The sequence below is a fragment of the Anticarsia gemmatalis genome, chromosome 27 (genome assembly GCF_050436995.1).
Source record: "Anticarsia gemmatalis isolate Benzon Research Colony breed Stoneville strain chromosome 27, ilAntGemm2 primary, whole genome shotgun sequence".
Classification (NCBI taxonomy): Eukaryota; Metazoa; Arthropoda; class Insecta; order Lepidoptera; family Erebidae; genus Anticarsia; species Anticarsia gemmatalis.
In genome coordinates, this window is record NC_134771.1 from 3,160,773 (window position 1) to 3,175,776 (window position 15,004).

General features: G+C 34.6%; 1 protein-coding gene across 4 annotated transcripts in view; it reads right to left on the bottom strand.

Annotated features, from left to right (window-relative positions):
- The window catches only part of E(Pc) (Enhancer of Polycomb), a 139,566-nt gene that overhangs the window by 38,497 nt on the left and 86,065 nt on the right, over nucleotides 1-15,004 (bottom strand). For all 4 annotated transcript variants that reach the window (XM_076132001.1, XM_076131999.1, XM_076132000.1 and 1 more), the window contains exon 2: nucleotides 5,629-5,770. In XM_076132001.1, coding sequence (XP_075988116.1) covers nucleotides 5,629-5,770 — 142 coding nt within the window. The remainder of the gene's footprint in view (nucleotides 1-5,628; nucleotides 5,771-15,004) is intronic.

Consider the following 15,004-nt stretch of genomic DNA (forward strand, 5'->3'; position numbering starts at 1 on the left):
GTCTTGTATAAAATAAAAAGTAATAGTGAATACCCATTAAAAAATCAAATAAGCCGTTCTATCATGACACCCAAACAAGGAAACTAGTATAAAATATTCAACTTCAATATTCATTGTTTTCATCTAAAAGATTAAGGCCACAGCGCATGGCTGCCATTATTCACGCTGCCAAAGCATACAAAACACCGTCATTGTTCAATCTGCCAAATGGTTCTTGACTTGGAACGACCACTGTATAAATGGGAACACGGAGTCACCCACAAGACTTTTATGTAACTATCCATCTAGGCATTACTCATATTAAACAGTCTAGCCCTTCTTCCAACTATGTTGGAGACGGCTTCCAATCTCACCAGATGCAGCTGAATACCAGTATTTAACATGGAATGACTGACTATCGGACCTCCACAACTCAGTTATCTGGGTTATAGCACGATACTCATCGGTAAGGTTTACTTATATTATTTGGGTCTATCTACATCAGAGTACATACCTACATAATCATACATGAACAAAGAGACCTACATAATGTAAATCACGCCTTTTTTAGGAGTAGGCACTGTAGGCAAAGACCAAAGAATGCCACTTGGTACGATCCTTACAAACATCTTGTTATACAAGATCACCGGTTACCTACTAAGTACCTACTACTAAAAACTTATTTATATTTTGGAAGGTAAAGTCCTTAGTCAATTAATATAACAGTTTTAGCCCATATTGGCAGTTTTCAGGTTGACCACTAACCATTCAGTATGCACAGATACCGTTTAAAAACATTTTAGGTGAAAATAGCGAGAATTTGGAATAGAAGCCAGGTAATAGTTGCAAATGGAGGTGAACCAAATTGTCTCTACGCTACTGGTAAATGTGAACTAATGTTAATGTTCCATTCGGGGCTCTAAACCGCATCGGCTGTATCGAAATGTGCACTGAAACCTCCACTTACTTAGTATTAGATATTTGTTTGATACATTATGTGTAGGCAACGAAAATTCAATACAAATTGAAGATGTAACGGAGATATCTGTGTGTGAGGCATTACAAAGAAAAAAATAAAGACAAAATGATATTTTTCTCATATCAAGAATTCCAAAAATCTAAGTGCTCCTCTACACTTCTTAAGAAATCTTAATTGGTACCAAATTTCAAGTTTCTACGCTTAGTAGTTTCGGCTGTGCGTTGTCCATCAGTCAGTCACTCAGTAACGGAAGAGTTTAATATAAATATACTGATTAACAATACTTCAAAAATATGTCTTTATTTCATGAAGCTACTAGTTTCCCTAGTTCAAAAACCTAGGGAATGAAAAACCTACCTTTACATAGGGAAATTCAGATTTATTTGAGTCCATCTGAAACGAACCCTTGGCTTTGCACAAATCGATTCTTATACCAATTTTTGCAATTCATTTCAAACGCTTGCAATTTTCCGATAACCGATTACCGACATTACTCGCATAGCATTATCTGTTTAAAAATAACTTACTTAGTAACACTTTTAAATGCAGTATCGTCACGTTTTGTTTTTTATCGGCTAATATTACAAACTAGCTGACCCGCGCAACTTCGCTTGCGTGACACATAAGAGAATGGGTCAAAATGTTCCCCGTTTTTGTAACATTTTTATTGCTACTCTGCTCCTATTAGTTGTACCGTGATGATATATAACTTATAGCCTTCCTCGATAAATGGTCTATCTAACACTGAAAGAATTTTTCAAATCGGACCAGTAGTTCCTGAGATTAGCGCGTTCAAACAAACAAACTCTTCAGCTTTATAATATTAGTATAGATATATTGCAATGTACAGAGTGTCAGAATGTAAAGCTGCACTTGGCATGGGAAAATCTATTTGACTGTATCTGTGGGAAAGGTGCCATCTCGAAACATAACAAACTTTAGCATATACTAAGCTAAGCTTTAGCATATCCTATTCTATTCTATTCTATTCTAAATCCAGACTTAACAACTTCGAGTTCACAAAGAACTGAGGGCTTCTATGATATAGCACTTATTGCTATTGTAAAAGTGACCTATAACAACATTTCACTCATTTTAGTCAGATAATCGAGTGCAAAAAATCGATTAAAATTGACTATACTGAAAGCCTATTAATCCCGACAACACGATTTACGACTAAACGACAATGATTTTTATAAACTGTCTCACGAAAAATTTCCTGAGACAAAATCCTGTAATAGTCCAAAATACAACCAAATGGCGTTCCTTGGGTTTTGCCTACCCCTGTGGGAATAAGGCGTGATTTTATGTAATGTTAGTAATCCTAAATACAAACTAACCTATGTACCATTTTCTATCAAAATCCCTTCAGTATTTTTGCCGGGAATCCTCACAAACTGTTACGTTTATCGTAGTAGAATCATGAATCAAAATACCAGTCGTACCCAGTAAAGCAACACAACATCGCAGACGACGTCATTCGCGCACGACATTGACTTTAGTTACGAGAACGCAAATATTGTCGCGTTTGATTATGATATTGTTTGCACACTCGCTGTAGATACAGTGAAATAACGTGTGAAACGATAGAGTAATATTATTCAGGTCAAGAGCATAGAAGCAACTGAAAGAAATAGACATTCTTTGTCTAGTTTATTTTCTGCTAGCTTTTACCCACGACTTCGTCCGCCACCTGAATTTTCCCATAGGAATGCGTCACTTTCCCGGGGTAAAAAGTAGCCTATGTCCTTTCTCGGGTTTCAAAATATCTCCATACCAAAGTTCATGCAAATTGGTTCAGCAGTTTAGGCGTGATTGAGTAACAGACAGACAGACAGAGTTACTTTCGCATTTATAATATTAGTATGGATTTCTTGTAAAACCTTTATTCCTACTGAAATATATAGTGGTGTACTGAGCGATAAAATTGTTAACCACCACGTTTCTGGTTTTATTCCACGGGTCAGGCAAAATGTTATGCTTTTCTAATTTAAGTCGTATTTATATCTGACTGCATATGTGGCGCAGTCGGTAGGGTATGTCAATGTTGATCATGAAGTCTCAGGTTCGATTGCCGGGTCAAAAAAAGTACTGTCAGACTTTTCTGACTTATATCAGAATATTTTTTAATATAGCAGTATATGGGAATGGGCTTGCCCCCTATTACATGGTACTAACACTATCTAACACCGTAAATGGCGAAACGCGAGTGTATTTCATAAACCTCAATCGATCGAGTAAAACATTCATAAAGTTACGAATGTGGACCACATGTGAACAATTTTCAAAGGCTTTGATTTGACCCAGTTGTACGACAACTGATATTTTGATTGATAGAGCCGACTGGCGTAGTCGGAATCACTGAAAGTTCTGCTTCAGCTGAATATACATGGAACAGCGGTTCCACGTAAAGGAACTAACTGTAAATCCATAATCCTTACTAGATAGCCAGTATATCGTATTTTAGTTTCCAGGGAAAGCTTATACAAGGATTAAACTTCAATACTCTCATCTTTTTACATATATACAGAATACCACATATATTATAAGTAGAAAAACGAAACTCCGCAGAAAATTTCAATTTTTATCATAATTTCATATATTTCTAAGCGTCGTTTGAATGTAATTAGAATCTTCTAAACCTAATATAATTCGGGAAAGTACTAAAGCAAAAATCAATTAAGACAATTTTTACCAAACATCAATATTCTAACATATGGGATTCACGAAACATAGCAGGGCTACTAGTTTGAAATTTCCTCTGATACGTGGAATCTCTAAACGTTACATTATTACATCTATACTAATATTATAAAGCTGAAGAGTTTGTTTGTTTGATTGATTGATTGTTTGTTTGAAGGCGCTAATCTCGGGAACTACTGGTCCAATTTGAAAAAATCTTTCAGTGTTAGATAGCCCATTTATCGAGGAAGGCTATATATAGGTTATATATCATCACGCTACGACCAATAGGAGCAGAGTACCAGTGAAAAATGTTACAAAAACGGGGAAAATTATGATTCTCTTATGTGACACAAGCGAAGTTGCGCGGGTCAGCTAGTCAATGATAATTCTTGTCTACATACCAACTTGATCTCATTTTTTGCGAAATATAACCTACGCATCTCTTTTTACTAGCATCATGTATAAAGTAATGTAAAGAATATATTAATTTACCATATTTTCATTAGGTTCATTTAGATTCATGTCGTTTTAGTATTCCACTTGGCTTCGTCGGAGAAAAAGCTTAGCTTTATGTACGCAATCAAATTATAAAAGGAGAGTACCTCTCAAAGAAGTATTCCTGGGGCTCATAACAATTCAAATAAGCCTGGAATATTTCTGTAATATAAAAATTGGACAAGTGTGAACCGTGTTTTAAAAGACAGTGTTCTTATCCAAACTTGGGCGCTATACTAATAGTATCAACGCGGAAATATGTCTCATGTGCTTTCACGTCTAAACTGCTAAACCAATTTCAATGAAATTTAGTATAGAGATTGTTTCAAGCCAGACCTGAACCATAGGCTTTACCTTTGTAAACACTAAAGCAGTAGACATAGGGGATGCGTTCTCATAGAAATACTTTAAGGTTTAAGGTACGATACTTATTTAATAAAATCATGAAAATATGAATACAGCTTAAGTTCCACACACAAAAAACATCAAAACAAAACTGTCAGATTTTTGTTTTGCGTTTTACCATCCAAAATTTTTGCAACACAACATAACTGCATTTCATAAACCGTTAAAATAAAAACCAAATAAATTCTCCCTGTCGCGATTTTGCGAGAATATTCCGTTTCCCGTTTCAAATATAAAACCTAGAAAAAATAATGTGTACACTGTACAGGGCATACCTAACGTTATCGCAAAAATTTGTCATCTAAACCAGTTTTGCTCCAAAAGCAAAAAGCTCTGGCTTTTTAAGTGTTTTATATATAACCTTTGTAGACACAAGAAAAACTAAATTAACATATAGAAAACATATGGTGAACGTCCTTTGCTTAACATAAAAAGTCACTCACGAAAATTAAAAAAGATTAACTTAAACTGTGAATGTGGTAGAGTGAGCGAGCTTTAAGGCTCCACACTCATAAGACTCAACGAGTATTCAGCAAGAAAGGTGCCTATCAAGTTCAAGCATCACTGCATTTACCTACGCAAGCTAACAACCCGAAAACGGGTAACTGAGACCTTACTATAATTATCGAAAACGAATATTCGTTGTAATCTTACTATTATAATTCTGTACGTTATACAATGTCGGTCAATCTATGGTACAATAATATAAGGCATGCTTATCTGATATTGCCCCCGTGTCAAAATAGAATAGAGAAAGGTTTTAATGGAGCACCTGAAATATGAAACATCATTTTCACAAACTATAGGCCCTTTATGAGAAGATCTACTAAATATTATTCTACAATACCGTATCCAAAATCAAGACGAATTAGTTACTTTCGTATTTTATGCTTCCTAAAATCTTGTACCGTCTCTAATTTTCTTATTTACGATTAGTGACGTACAATGGGCCCTAAAATGCATACCAACGTCTCATAATATATCACATAACGCAAATAGACAATTAAACGTACCGCAATAAATCTGAAATAAACTTAAGAATAAAATAGGTTCTATGCTACAAAATTAAAATGTTATGTACTCACGCTGCATATGTATGTGCTGCTTGGGCATTTTGTAATCCGGCGGGTAACATCTTTCGTAGAACTCAAGGTCGCTGACCACTGCTACCTCAGGAGTTGGTATAATCAGACCAGTGCCTGATATTGCCCTCTGGAGATGGTGTTCCTGTTGGCAAAACAAAAGAAAAACATTAGTTACGTTTTAAACTTTAAAGAGGTCTATTTAAAGTCAGATTTGTCCAAAACTGGGTAGTGTCATAAGTCACCGATACGCAGTGCCGCGTAAAATACACCCACAATTCGCCATTTCGTTTGTCAGTCCCATCTAATTATGTGCTAGCTAACCGCCGCAGACCGGGCGCGTAATAATTTTTAAGCTATCATTAAAATAACTTCAACATAAATAACGAAAATAAACAATGATCATATAGCTCAAATTAAGGTTTTCGTTGTAAAAATTAAACATTCTTATAAAGGCCGCGAATTTTCAATGTGTTTCCAAAAACACTCGTTCTTATTCCAAGAAATCGTAGTCCCGTATTTCAAAGAGCGACCCTCAGTAGAGCCCTGCTCAAACCTCTGTTAAGTACGTAAGCTCGTATTGCGGTCTAGACTAATTTTCAGTACATTGTTTTACCAGGCTTAATATAATCGTCTGGATAATACTTGTGATATAAAAGGTTTGTTTACTGTATGTATTATATAGCCATGATTTGTAGTACCTATACTTTTTAGACCAGCGTTCTTAAGCTTTTGCAGTCCGCGACCTCTAGGAAATCAAGCACAATTTAAAGGACTCTGAATAACCGAAAAATGATATTCTGCTGCTTAAAAAGACAGCGTTTACCTTAATTCAAAGGCTAACTTAAAAAAAAGCATAGGGTAGGCAGAGAGCAGAGAACGCCACTTGGTACGATCCTTACAAACTTCCCTTGCTTCATTCACATCCATACATCTTGTCATATAGGAAGGTTACGAGTACTACGCACCTGATATTTTAGCGAGATACATAATAATATCATTGTAACATGATGCAATATTAAATGTATGTAATAAATAAAAGCTGCAGTCACAAATTGATGCAAGAGTTACAAGATTATGCATACATTATAGGTCATCTCGCATAATTTTAACATTATGTATAATTTATATCGCGAAACTATTAAACCCATTCAGAATAGATAAAGCTTGTTGCTATTTAGAAGGTATGATAGAATATAGTCCTTAGATATGATAGAATAAGCTTACTTTAAAGTGAGAGTCGAAATGTTTCACGTAGGTACTTACTATTTTTGTAATACTACTTCAAAATCGAAATATATAGAAATATAAATATACAAATTATATAAACCTACAAATAATTTATTTGTACATTTTAAGGCAACTTTTATAAGTTTCAAACAGAAAAATCGGATCGAAAAATTCTCATTAAGTTCCAACGACATAAAAAAAGCATTTCTCCTTCACAACTCAACAGTCTCAACTCACAATAACTACAATTTCTCAAACAAAAAACACAACAAACTCGAACTAGAGTTTTCCTAGAAACAAACACACAGACAGACATAATCAGAAACAGCTGTTAATTAAGACGTTTCGCAAAAACAACCGCGTCTTTACTCTTTCTTCGTACAAAGAGTTTGAGTTCATCGTATCATTGAGTGGGTATTTTTTTTCTTACACGGGCTGAATATTAATAAGTTTAACTAGACGGATACCGATGATGCATATAAGGTAATAAACTTTTAATGTTGTTCGTCTCTTTCTTGCTATTTGAAGGTTATATTGACAATTTGTCGAAGACTTCCCGATGTTTTTTGCTATTTAAATGCGACTACTAGTATGTCCAATGCTAAAAACTTAAATATAAGAATGCTACCCTGCTATTCGGAATACAACGCAATCTATATTTTAAGAAAGTTCAACATATTAGGTCGGGGAAAGTCTTTTCGCATTATAGTATGTATGAACTTGTAATAAAATCTCTTTGGCTTCAAGAATCGGCGTTTTATAAACACAATCTATTAATAAATAATTAATTTTGTAATCTTTATTACAATCAAAAGAAATCTCTAACGATTATTTTATGAATGAAAGACGCAAATAACTCTCAAGAACGAATAAAAGATAAAAATAAGTTGAATTCCTACGCACAATTTCAATCCTCAATCTGTAAGAATGACACCCACAGAATTCTTTTGGACGCCACCAATATAAGTCCACCCTAAAGATATATTTAGGAGCTATAAATTAAAAGAACTCGCCTAAAATAAGCTTTGTTATTGTGGCAGCAACATTTTGTATTTACTGCAAAATGCAAAAAAACATCAAACTTGTATGTCAGTCTGTCTGTTATGTTTTCACAGCTAAACTGCTGAATCGATTTCAACGAAATTTGGAGATAATTGGAGGCTCACAATCCAGTCTTTAATGGACAAAATAAGGAATGCAATTTTTTACACGAGCATTGATTTTTTGACGAATTTCGAGTCGTAAAACTTTACCTAATGTAGGTTTATTGTTTGTATGTATTTATTATGTAATGTGATTTAATGTCACTTATCCTAAGGTAGGTAGGTTCATTTCTAACTACAAAGGAAGTAAGCCTGTACAGACATCTTACATCACAAAACGCATTAAGAATTACACAATTAGAACATTAATATGATCGTGAGTCACCGTTTGTCAAGCGAGCGACTGCGAGTGCTTCAAGCGAAATGGTGAGAGAATACAAATGAATTGTGCAATGGAAAGCATACGATACACACTTCCCATATAAATATTAAAGAGATAAAGGCACATTTCTAAGACGCAGAATGATTCTTCTTTAAGATAAGTCAAATAAAAAAAAAACTTTTTCAAGATAAAAAAAACTTTTTTAAGAGAAGTCAAATAAAAAAAATTCTCGTAAAGATGTTAAATTTAATAAAACGTATAAATAAATCTACCTAGTTTAATTTAATAGCTTTTTACGACTTATTTTTGGTTATCATATGCAGATATTCAGACAAAAATGATACGCCAAGAAGGTATCATGCAAGGTTTTATTGCCCATAACAAGAATCTATAATCAAAGATTCTCGAAATTATTACTATGCAACTAACAGCATGAAGTATGTTTATCTAACCTATGAAATGTGGAGGCGTAAACAAGAAAATTAACTATCACATACAAAAGTGATTCGAGGATAAAATGTCCTAAACTACATTTAAAATCCAATCTAGCAACCAACTTGCAAGCAAAATAGATAAGATATTTTTCATCAAATTGTAGCGAAGCTTATTGATTCTTGTCAGTCAGAATTAAGTGCATTCTCTACGTTGTTCCTACGCATACATAACATCACGCCCGTTATAACCAACGGTCTAGGCAGATGTGTATAGAATACACTGACATTTCGCCAATAATATTATTGAACCCACGTAATAGGAGGTGAGCCTAAAGCCTTAGCCTCTTATTCATAAAAATATATGAAGTTATGAAAGGCTTATAAAGAGTTTGTTTCTTTCACTCCTTAGCGAAATTAAAAAGAGAAAATATATTATAGCAGTTTTTTAACTAAAATAGGTTTATAGTGTGTTTATTAATAAGAGGGATAGTTTCTATATACGTATATGTCAGTACATATCTATTGCCTTGTGGTGAAGACGATATTGAATTTAACTGTTGATCATGAGGTCTCAGGTTCAATTCCCGGGTCGAGTAACGTGCTATTAAGTACCTAAATCTATCAACGAAAATCGAAGCGAAAAATTAAATTCGCTGAGTTTTCTTTTAAAGTGAATGATGGGTGTTTGCTACAGACGGTGGTGACTGTCGGCGGCACAAAGTTACCTTAACGACAGTGATTCATCTTGGAGACTAAGGTAAAATTTTCGAAAACGATTTTCCTGTTAATGTTATTTCTGTAGGTGTTGCGATTATTGTTTTATTTTTATAATGGGCTATTTATGTATGCGAAAAGAATGCAGAAATAAAACAAAAAAGCTTTTGCTTATAGAGCTTAACGGGCTTTTGCTTAGAGCTTAAAAAGTATTAATAGTATGTCATAGCAGGATGAATAAGAAACTAAGCTCTGTAAATTATGGTTAACTAAGTAATAAATATGTTTTGTTTTCCTATTTCCAATTTACTCTACGATAGGAGACTTTCTATTTCTAATAGATATAAGTACCGCTTAAATAAGAATTGCGACCGCAAAAATGTAGATATATTTCCACAACATTTATTAATATTTGGGATCAAAACTAACTCGTCGACCAGGTTTTTCCCGATAAATATGTTCATAGAATACAACAATTTGTAAAACCAATCTTTACGTGTAGCTGATTTATTGAACTATTTTATTAGTTGAAAATGTTAAAATAAACCTAATATAAAAGTAATCATGTTAGTTTTTCTTGAACAATATGAATGCCTAGCGAAGTCTGTAAAGTCTAGTTATTCAGGACATACAAAGCCGTAAAAATTGAATTACTCTCGCTTTTAAAAGCAAAGCTTTTATTCTATTTGCTTCATATTTTCTAGTTTGTACAAAATGAAAATCCTTTCAGGTTGAAAAGGAGGAAATTAGTTATTAAAGTAAATTGAAGAAAACGTTATAAAAATTAAGATTTTTATAGAATATTTTAGCGCAATTTTGTTCAATGTTGCTCAGTAAATTAGTGTTGATCAAGTACTATGTTAAAACATCACTATATTTCAAGTAGTATTTATGCCTTCCTTAGCTGCAATACACGTATTTAGTGATTGAGGCAGCGTCAAATTTCAGCAAGGTTAGAGAGACTAAAGCTATAAAATTCCTCTTTCAGTACAGGCACCAACTACAGGAAAAAGGGAATTAACTAAGGCTTAAAAGAGTAATATTCCTACTGGCTACTACATGCGTATGCATGGTGCCTTCTTAACTTTAACTATGATGACAGAATTTCGTTATTTAATAAGTCACAACATTATCATAATCAATCGTCATAAAATGATTTCCTTACGACTGTCGACAGTGTGCAACGATTCTAAACAGCTCTACTTAACAAGAACACTACATCTACATAAAATATCAAGCCGTTATAGTCCTGCAATATAATCAGTAAACCAACGAAGCATTGACACATATTAGAACCAACAATATCAGATCAGCATCTTGATCCGGGTTAGATAGACATCTTCAGATTTTCAAGGAAAACCAGTGAGTTGCATACATTATCGTAGCGGTACAAGTTGGAAACGTTCCCACATGTCATCGTGGCCATTGTAAAGGATTGCTCACATTGGTACGGCGAGCGTAGTTCAAATGAGAGCAACAGTCGCGCGGTGATTGGGAAAACTTTCATGCATATTTTGTTGTTAACATATCTTTATTTTAATCACGTCATATTAAAAAATATAATCTCCTCGTCTATCTGTCCGTAGGCAGTAAACTCAACATCTATTATCAAGGATTTTCACCAAGATTGATAGATACATAGATTAAAGCGGGTTACAAGTAAAAGACTAAACGGCATTCTACCGACTAGAATATCTCTCTGAATGCAACGTCAATCTTAACGCATGTATTTGAGTACCATAAGTTTATGCATTAAAGTACTCTACTATCACAGAAGATTAAAGTACACTATTAAAATGAGATTTGGATTGGGAAACACGTAGTCTCACGCAGAGATGCAGTTATAAAAACCGCGTCAACCCGCGTTTTTGTTTCTCTCAACCAGTCTAACACAATCGAATCTTTATGCCAACATCGATAAATCCGCATAGTTACGTCACTATGTCGACAAACACGAATGACATCACATCACTGCGGCAATATTTTATCGATAGTATCGTAAACTCGGCTTGGGAGACGATTATTGATAAGATTGATCGCGTAAAAAGAAAATGTATTTTTTTTCCTGTCCAACTTCATTGGTTATAGTGTTGATATATCGTTGTGGTTCATAGCTTACGTTAATGAGATGTGGATTGTGCGAGCTTGGGTCGGTATTGTTTTTTGATAAACTCCAATTAGGGTAAAGTATATAAAGGTCGTTGACCTCAATTATGTATTTATTTTTGCTACTGTTGTCAGTGCCTCCATGGTCTGAGCGGTAGTGTATACGACTGCTGTCTACAAGGTCTCGGTTCCGATTCCCGGATAGGCCAAACTGCTATTGTTTTTTACATTATTATCGATAGTAGCTCCGAGTTTGGTGCCGGTAATAAGCTCACCCTTTATTTTATTGACATGGTAAACTGCGAAATTAGGGTGTATTTCATACACCTCTGCCTACACCATCGGATAAAAAATCGATGTTTTGTACCATAGTCAACAAATTGGTTGTGTAATACTTGCCAATTTATACCTAGTATAGTTACGAATAGGTGTTTAATATACAGTTCGAGTTATAGACACGACATATATTACGGATAGTCGTCTCGGGATTAAATTTCGTCGTATCTAATATAGTATGTCTGTTGAGATTTTGGTTTATTTAGAATTTAGCTCAAATTTCAAGCCAGTAATGCTGTACGCATCATAAGGACCGAAGTATCAAATATAGAAAACCAATAGTACAAGGTTTCAAGTAAAGAATTTTAAATCTGAGTAAAACGTATTCGAGTGTTCGTAACCGGCGCACGGTGGATCGAAAATCGGCTGTAGAAGACATAGGATCTCGATGTCGTGAATGTTATTTTTTTCGCTGGAAATGACTTCTGCTGATCATTACTGTTATAAAAAATTACATATGAAGTAATTGTATGCACAAATGGAAGAGTTATAATTTTTTTAAGAAAAATTTGTATGGAGCTGACATGAAAAATGAGAATATCTCTAGAATCGCAAGGTTGGCCGTTATATCCTCGCACACTGATATAGTACTATTTATTTGTGAATTTTTGACATACTTTATATCGCGGCATCACTTGCGATTTTTTTTCTAAAAATCGACAAAATTTAAAAAAAAAAATTTTTGTTTATGATACATTTTAATGCTTAAATGTGACTATAATAAGTGTAATTTACAATATTTTTTATGCTTAGACCAGAACATTCTAAGAAATCACACAATCGTATTACTCCTCCTCGAATGGTGCTCTCTGAATCTCGTATAATCTTTGTTTCGGGCCTCTGAAGCTTCTTCCGAAAGACTTCCAATTGTTACAATAGCATTAACTGCAATTATGTCCCCTCGATTAATCAACAATTTGTGGACGGTTGAAGACATGCAGTAGGTACCCATCGTACAATTCCAAGTATTCTTCAGCGGTTGTTCTAGCGTATTCTTTAAATTTCTGCACGTATTTAAACTCTCCAGATGTGATAGTTCTCAGAATCACAGCAAATCTGCGAATTACGTTTATGACCAGTTTGGTTCCATTAAAGTTGATAGCTGACGGTGATACCGTATGGGTGAATCCAAAACCCTGCTCACCGCCTCTGTATTGCCGTCCAGTCCAGTTTAGTTTTGCGAAATAATCCAAAGAAGTTGTCATAAATGAAAAAACTGCAGTGGATAACAAAATTGAAGCTCTCGTTCCCTCACATTGTCGATGACATGAAATTAGTCCACCAAAAACTCATCCAAGATCGATCAAAGGTTGAGATCATCTTTGAATCAATCTTGGATGAGCTTTTTTCTTGGATGCAATAACTCTTGATGGCCTTCTCCTCTTGCAGACCACTTTTTGAAGTCGAGACGATGCGCTATGTGTAGAAGTCATTTCATCACATTAATGCGGACATCACATAAATGTTTATCCGCACACGCCAGAAGAAACGGTTTTTGACGCAATGGCATCTTAGTCATCTAACTTATTCATTTATGTGGGCTTAGCCAAACACAGGTAGCAGGCCGCATTTGACTTCGCTTCAGACAGATATGTACAAATTTTGACACTGTCATCACCAATTGGTGGACTAATTTCATGTCATCGATATATTGAGGGAACGAGAACTTCAATTTTGTTATCCACTGCAGTTTTTTCATTTATGACAACTTCTTTGGATTATTTCGCAAAACTAAACTGGACTGGACTGCAATACAGAGGCGGTGAGCAGGGTTTTGGATTCACCCATACGGTATCACCGTCAGCTATCAACTTTAATGGAACCAAACTGGTCATAAATATGCTGGAATCATCTTGACCACTCTTTATGTTTTGCTAATATCTGCTTTGATTAGATGCACCGTCACATCCCCACTTTGATATTAATATTGATTGTTTATCTTGTCGTTACAAGTTCAGTATTTGGATTATATGAAGACTTAATAACAACCGCTGAAAAATAGTTGGAACTGTACGATGGGTACTGCATGTCATCTACTGTCCACAAATTGTTGATAAACGGAGTAAATGCTATTATTGTACCATTTGGAAGTCTTTCGGAAGAAGCTTCAGAGGCCCGAAACAAAGATTATACGAGGTTCAGAGAGCACCATTCGAGGAGGAGTAATACGATTGTGTGATTTCTTAGAATGTTTTGGTCTAAGCATAAAAAATATTGTAAATTACACTTATTATAGTCGCATTTAAGCATTAAAATGTATCATAAACAAAAATTTTTTTTTGAAAATTTTGCCGATTTTTAGAAAAAAAATCGCAAGTGATGCCGCGATATAAAGTATGTCAAAAATTCACAAATAAATAGTACTATATCAGTGTGCGAGGATATAACGGCCAACCTTGCGATTCCAGAGATATTCTCATTTTTCATGTCAGCTCCATACAAATTTTTCTTAAAAAAATTATAACTCTTCCATTTGTGCATACAATTACTTCATATGTCATTTTTTATAACAGTAATGATCAGCAGAAGTCATTTCCAGCGAAAAAAATAACATTCACGACATCGAGATCCTATGTCTTCTACAGCCGATTTTCGATCCACAGTGCGGCGGTCCTTTGACGAGACATATGGATGTTAGTGGCGTCCATAATCTCTGCTTAACCCCTATGGAAAAAAGGAAATAGTGTGATTTTATGTATTTAACTTTGAAACGATAGTTACCACTACCGCAACAAGAAGTTTCATATTTTTTTAAGTAAGCAAGAAAAAAAAGCCTACATTTGGGCATATTCTCACGACAGGCCGTTGCATAAGCTTGAGTATTGCAGTAGTTGTTTTAATTTGTCTTTCAAAAAAGGTCAGGTGGAGGTTCAGGTAAGGTCCTGTATGACAAGATGTATGGATGTGTATGAGGCAAGGGAAGTTTGTAAAGATCGTACAAAGTGACGTTCTTTAGTGTCTGCTTGCCCCTATAAAGGCGTATTTTTATGTAAGTATGTTTGTAATAATATTTTCACAAAGACCTTATAAATCTAGCCACGAAACGCTTATAACAGTTTAAACGATGCTGATATAATTAGTAGAAGAAATAAAAAATCACCAATACTAGCGCAAGTCACGCGATGGGACTAGGT